At 46.2% G+C, this 6359-nt stretch overlaps 1 protein-coding gene across 2 annotated transcripts; it reads left to right on the top strand.

Annotated features, from left to right (window-relative positions):
- The first annotated feature begins 550 nt into the window (after positions 1-550).
- Positions 551-5923, top strand: LOC119363996 (myosin-binding protein 7-like). 2 transcript variants are annotated; one of them, XM_037629383.1, is made up of 3 exons: positions 551-2062; positions 2640-2911; positions 5707-5923. In XM_037629383.1, the coding sequence occupies exons 1-2, from the start codon at positions 877-879 to the stop codon at positions 2909-2911; spliced, it is 1458 nt and encodes a 485-aa protein (XP_037485280.1). In that variant the 5' UTR covers positions 551-876; the 3' UTR covers positions 5707-5923. The 2 variants fall into 2 exon arrangements, with proteins under 2 accessions (XP_037485280.1, XP_037485279.1); XM_037629382.1 differs by having other exon boundaries at positions 554-2062; positions 5702-5923.
- The last annotated feature ends 436 nt before the right edge of the window (positions 5924-6359 follow it).

The following is a 6359-nucleotide window of genomic DNA, read 5'->3' as shown; positions in this document are numbered from 1 at the left end:
GCAATGGCAAAGAACAAAGGGTCGGGAGCAGGAGGTGTAGTCCTGAGGGACTGCCATGGTGAGTTTGTGGCAGGAGCTTGCCATTTTTTTCCGGCTGCCAAGGACCCTGAAGTGGCCGAGCTGCTTGCGTGCCGCCGTGCCATTTTGCTAGCTCAAGAACTAGATGTGCAGAAACTCATCCTTGAGACGGATTCAAAGGAAGCGGTCAGGAAACTTCTCGACGTCAACAAAGATTTCTCTCATACTGGGCATATTGTGCAGCAGATCAAGAATTTGCTTGAAGCTATCCAGGAGCACCGTGTGGCTTGGGTGCGAAGAAGTGCTAATAAAGTAGCACATGTTCTAGCTAGGGAGGGTTGCTGTAAATCTCTTTGTAAAACTTGGCTCCATGTACCTCCGGAGTGTGTTCGCTCCGAGGTTGCAGAAGAGATGAACTTTGAATAAAAAGCAACTAATTTTCCCCTAAAAAAAAAGTAATCTTGCCCTGCCTGCCTGGTTTTGCCAAATGAAGCGACTCGCGTATAGCTTGACAGAATTGGCCTGCCGGACAACGCCCAACCGAAACAACGACGCCAAGCGAAGCGAAGCGCCGGGCCGCCGGGATACCAAACAAATAGCCCTGCCGCACGAGGTGCACGACGTGGACCCCGCACGTCGGCGCGGGCGATTCCACCGACTGCCCCCACCATTTCCCCGCCGCCCGGCAACCGCCCGCGCAGCGCAGCCGCCTTGGAAACGACGAGGCCAAGGGAGCCAAATCCCGGCACGGCAGGACTCATCCACCTTTCCCCACCGAACAGCAACAACCACCCGGAATCCGGTGGAAGAATCGGCGGGGGAATCCTCTCAGATTCTGCGGGCGATCGTTATGCGCTGATGGCGCCCTGCCCTGGCGGCGCGGGCGTGCACGCGCGCTGGACAGCGCGGGCGCTGGCCGGCGCTTTCCTCGACCTCGCCATCGTCTACGCCTTCCTCTGCGCCGCGGCCGCCGCGTCCGCGGCCTCCGCCCTCCTCGCGCTCTTCCGCCTCCGCCTCCCCTGCACCTGCTCCCGCCCGCACCTCCCCTGCCTCTTCGCCTTCCTCTTCCGCTATCCCTCCCGCGTCCTCGAGTCCCTCCTCCTCTCCCTCCGCTCCCGCTTCCCCTTCGTCTTCAACTCCGACGACGACAGCCAGGACGAGGGGGAGGACGAAGACGAGTCCGTCGATGAGGAAGAGGAAGATGTGAATCTGAAGCGGGAGGTGGACGAGGGGAATGACGTCTCGGTGCTGCAGCAGGAGCTGGACAAGGAACGCAGCGCCGCAGCATCCGCGGCCGAGGAGGCCATGGCGATGATCCTGCGTCTGCAGAAGGAGAAATCGTCCTTGGAGATGGAGGTGCGGCAGCAGCGCCGCACCTCTGATGAGCGCTGCGCCTTCTATGAGGATGAGGTGGAGGAGCTCAAGGACATCTTGCTCATGAGGGAGCGCGAGACCAGGTCTTTGCAGAAAGAGGTGGAGTCCTACCGGCGTATGCTTGGTCTCACCGGGGATGATGATGACGAGGAGGTGGAGATGATGACGCCGCACAGTTACTTTCTAGAGGGCGAGCCAAGCTCTTCCAGATCGGTTGATAAGAATGCGGGGGTTCAACCTGGGAATAATTCTGTCTTCAGCTTCCAGAAGCAGTTCGTGCGCCAACAAGTGTCGCCCATTCGTGTGGGTCGTGTTAAGGATGGGAATGAGGACAGTCTGCCTTTTCAGGCACCTGGAGAAGTTCCTGTGGCCGGATCGAAATTGGGGGCAGATAGATGCGAAGATGATGGCACGGAGACGGTGGTAATTCTCCCCCTATCTGCCCGGAGTTTGTGCTTGCCCCAATCTGCACGATGTCTGGATCAAGGTGGTGATGTTGAAGTTAATGCTGCAGCTGGTATGAAAGGTATGGAAGAGCTGACTGCTGATGAATTTCAGGAGGTGGACAGTGGGCGGCTAGACAAGACTTGCCATGATTTTATGGCAAGCGACAATGATGCAAATATATTTGATGTGCATGTTGTTGATGATATTTGCTTCTCCACTGAAGGTATGTGCAGACTGCAGATGGAGAAATAAAACTCGGTTCATATTTGCTATACTATCTAGCATGTGACAGGATTAAGTTCTTTTCTATTGCGATAAACATAATGCTACAAATCTGTTTGTACTTCTCCTGATTGCTGATAATTATTATTGGATCTTTATTGATCTAGGTTCAATCAATTCATTTATTGGTTTGCCTAAATGCTGTGATGTTAGTTTATTAAAACCATGTTAGTTATTGGATATTTTGCTTTGAGTTCACATGCTACCTCGCATAATTTTGTTTTGTCAACTGGATATTATTTAATCATATTTACCACACAAAAAGTGTTGCAACTAGTTTCTCATATTGATATATACATGTGTACCTGCATCCTCTTGAATTTTGTTAACTACTTCCGAATATTTTTCCGTGTGTGCTGGCATGACATGCTTAACCCCTATTGTATTTTGGCTCTACTTTGGTTATTTCACCAGCATGACATGTTGAACACCTAGGTCAATTCATTTTAAGAAACTATTTATGGTTGCAGAATCATTTGAAACTGGTACTGAAAATGAGATGTCATGTTCCTATGCAGTTAAAGGCCTGATCGGTCGAAGCTTCTCTGACGCAACAATGCAAGCAGACAAGTTGCAGAATCGAGCTGCCGCAGATGATCTCCTGGGGAAAAGTCTGAATGCGATCAAAGGTGCACAAAACAAGATAAGGCTTGCAGCAAGTGAAAGGAGGCAATCGTTACAGTTGCAACTCTTAGAGGATATAGCTGACCAACTTCAAGAAATCAAAGATGTTGCAGACGCGGGGCGACACTCACACTGTATTTCTCCTAAAATTTCAAAGAAAAGCTAGGTATGAATGGAATTTCCTCTAGTTGTTTTCTTTAAATACAGCATTTCTGATGGTGCCGCAACATCACGACATACCTAGGCAATATATACAAACTATCGGATCCTAATTTTTCCAATATATGACTAATTCCAGTATGGAGCCTCATTAAGCCCACATATGCTGATGTATATCATCAGGCTCTGTACTTCATGCATGATAAGAAGGCATAAGTTTTTGGGACTTCTTTTTTCTCTAACCTTGTTTGTTTCTTTTGGGGAGATGGTAGTAAATTAAGACATTCATTGTGTTTTCTTTGATTGTAGCGCACTACAGATAACATTGTTTATGTGCATTTTCGCATGTCCTGGTACTTATAGTATGATAGATAGGTATCCAGAATATGTCAGAGCTTGATTATGATACCGTGTTGCAACTGATACCAGGCTGTCGCAGTGTCATTTTGCAGAACTTACTTTAAGTACTCCCTCCGTCCGGAAATACTTGTCATCAAAATGGAGAAAAAAGGACGTATCTAGAACTAAAATATGTCTAGATACATCTTCTTTTATCCATTTTGATGACGAGTATTTCCAGACGGAGGGAGTAGTTGGGTTCACTGTCTGCACTTTGCACAATGGACTACAACTTTTAAACTACTTAGGTTGATAGGCACATAGTTGCTGAATCGGTAAGAAGTGCTTGTTGCATGAGAGATTGCATTTCTGATTGGTCTATCTGGAGATCAGTGTTATACACTTCTTGCAGGGCCTATGCCATAGTTCTTGAAACAAAACAATAAGTCCTGTATGTTTGCTTCATGACCTTAGCATTGTGTCTCACTGGTTGCTATCCTCACGTGGTCTTTGGTTTGGATTACATGCATGCCCAAGTTTGCCTTTCAGAAATTTGGTATCTTTGATCACATTTGGCCTTTGGCATATTGCCAAACTTTCGTAAGGTTCCATTGTCATTCTCTCTTTAGTTCTTCTTTTAGCAGAAATTTATGTCAATTCATGGGCATGTAATGACCAAATTGGTAAATATCGTTCTCTTGGCAAAGTATCTTAGGGCTATTTTGGTCACTGTCCAAACAAATAAATTGTTGGTCCCTCTTTTTTGAGTTGTAAATCACCATTACAAAATTCTTGCAACAAACCCATGAATAGCAATATCTGATCAAAGTTGTAAAGTTTTGCATCTCTGGCCTTCAAAACTAGTAGCCACAAGAAATAACTATTGAACTGCAACTCTACTGCCCTAATTCCCTGGCAGATTGCTTTGTATACTTGTTTGTTGCGTTGCTACTTGTCCAAAATGCTAATGACCTGGAGATGCCATAGATCTTCTACGACACATCAGTTAACCTTTTTCTTTACACATTCAGCCTGGAACAGTTATTACATTCTTAGTTATTCAGGAACACCTGACGCGAAAGAAAACTGGGCCACCATAAATAGCATTTCATTTCATTCAACCAAAACAACTAATGCTTGCCATTTTTGGATGCAAATCGGCTGTTGAGTTACTCACAAAACATTTATACAAACATTGAGTTATATAACAGCCCTTTGGTCAAGTATGTTGGAGCATATCATCCTTGCCACTAAGGAAATGCATGCCATTTGAATTTTAGAGCATATGTAGGCTTTATATTTTCTTGTGCTTGTAATAAATGTTTAATTTCATATGTGCTTGCCTTTCTTAAAAAGTGTGCCGTGCACAGTAACATTTTTTTTTTTACAATTTTCTTCCACCTCAACAATAAGATTGCAAGGTATGAAATCACGTAGAATATGCAAGTATATACACTTGTGAACATTAAGATAAATGATTCATTTTTTTTTTCGAGAAAACGCAAAGGACTCTTTGCGTTTCATTTCATTGAAAAGGCGAGAAGATACAATCCTCCTAGGAGGTGGTGGTTACATGGATTGGCCACCTATCAGTGGACATCCCAGTTAGTGGGGAGGACTACCCTGAGACCCAAAGCGCCAGCTTGTGCCCAACATGTGGCTTCGGCCTTAATCCTATCTACGAGTACGGTGACCGAGGGGCGCGCGTTCTCGAAGACGCACTCATTGCGTTGTTTCCAGATCATCCAAGGGACGAGCATGGCTATGGATTGCAGGCCTTTCCGTAGCGCGTGTGGGGTCTGCCCTTTCGTACGTTGCCACCAGTCCGTGAGGGTGGGTTCGTTGCTTGGCGGTTGAGAAGGTATCCTCGCCCAAGCCAGCACGTCGTGCCAGACCTGCTGCGAGAACGGGCATTCTAGGAGCAGGTGCCACATCGTCTCTGGGGCCTGATCACAAAGAAGGCATCGTGGGTGGTGCTGTAGGCCGCGACGGGCGAGTCTGTCTGCCGTCCAACACCGGTCCTGGCTAGCCAGCCAGTGAAAGAAATGGACACGGCGTGGTGCCCAGCTCTTCCAGGTAAGCTTCCAGGAGGGGCATTTCATGGATCCGTGGAAGGTTGCGGCGTAGCATGACCGTGCCGTATAAGTGCCACTGGCCGTCCATCTCCAGAGCATGCGGTCAGGCCGGTTTGACAAGCCGATGTGCTGCACTGCCTGCCAAAGTCTACGTTTAATGCACATAAATGATTCATCATGTTTTAGTTATATTAGTTGAACATCCAAAGCACGTGCACATTTGCTAGTAGGACAATAGTTTGGCTTTAGTCATAAATTTATGTTGCACAATAAAGCGACTTCTTACACCTGTGTTGTGTAGAACCACTGGAAGCGGGACTGTTTCCTTTTCCTTTTCGGACGTATCCACTTGAAGTTTTATTTTTGCCACTATATTCTTGCAGGACAGGCATATTTTGTCACGGCGGCACGGTTGATGTTGTAGATATTTGTTTTCGTTTGTAGTCTCTCCTCTCGGCATTACATCCTTAAGGTTTGTTTGTTCTTTCAAATTAATAGTATATGGGTTGCTAATGATGCAAATGCACATAGAGGTTTACTGAGTGCTTGTAATCATATGTTTGTCTTAAACTGATTGTGTACTTTGTGTGCAGATTAATTTCTTATTTGTAGTTTGATCAGCATTAAACGTAGTATGCCAAGTATGTTCTGCAGATTAATTTATTATTTTTTTCGCAAAAAAAGAGATTAATTTATTATTTGTAGTTTTTTTTTGCGACGATTTCTTATCTGTAGTTCTGTCAGCATCAAACGTAGTATGCCAAGTATGTTCTGCAGTATGTGTGCCCGTGATGGTAGTTGCTCATAAAATGGATTGTGTACCAGCAAACACGCCTCAAATGTACGTACGTAATGTACATTCAGAGTAATGCTTCACTTGCCTAGTAATCTACACAAGGACATGGCTGCGACGCGACGTTCATCTTGCTCGCACGAGGGAGTGAACGGTGGCCCACGGCGCTCATCTTTCATGTTGCTGCTTCCTGCACCCGCTGCCGCTGGCATCACACACCAACCGAACGTCCATCATTACTTGTGGAT

The sequence above is a fragment of the Triticum dicoccoides genome, chromosome 2B (assembly GCF_002162155.2).
Source record: "Triticum dicoccoides isolate Atlit2015 ecotype Zavitan chromosome 2B, WEW_v2.0, whole genome shotgun sequence".
Lineage (NCBI taxonomy): Eukaryota > Viridiplantae > Streptophyta > Magnoliopsida > Poales > Poaceae > Triticum > Triticum dicoccoides.
The sequence above is the reverse complement of the archived record's forward strand: the minus strand, read 5'-3'. Positions and strand labels throughout refer to the sequence as shown.

Coding starts and splice junctions, on each gene's coding strand:
- LOC119363996 (XM_037629383.1), top strand. CDS start 877: ATGGCGCCCTGCCCTGGCGGCGCGGGCGTGCACGCGCGCTGGACAGCG. Junction 2,063..2,639: donor TATTTGCTTCTCCACTGAAG/GTATGTGCAGAC, acceptor GTTCCTATGCAG/TTAAAGGCCTGATCGGTCGA.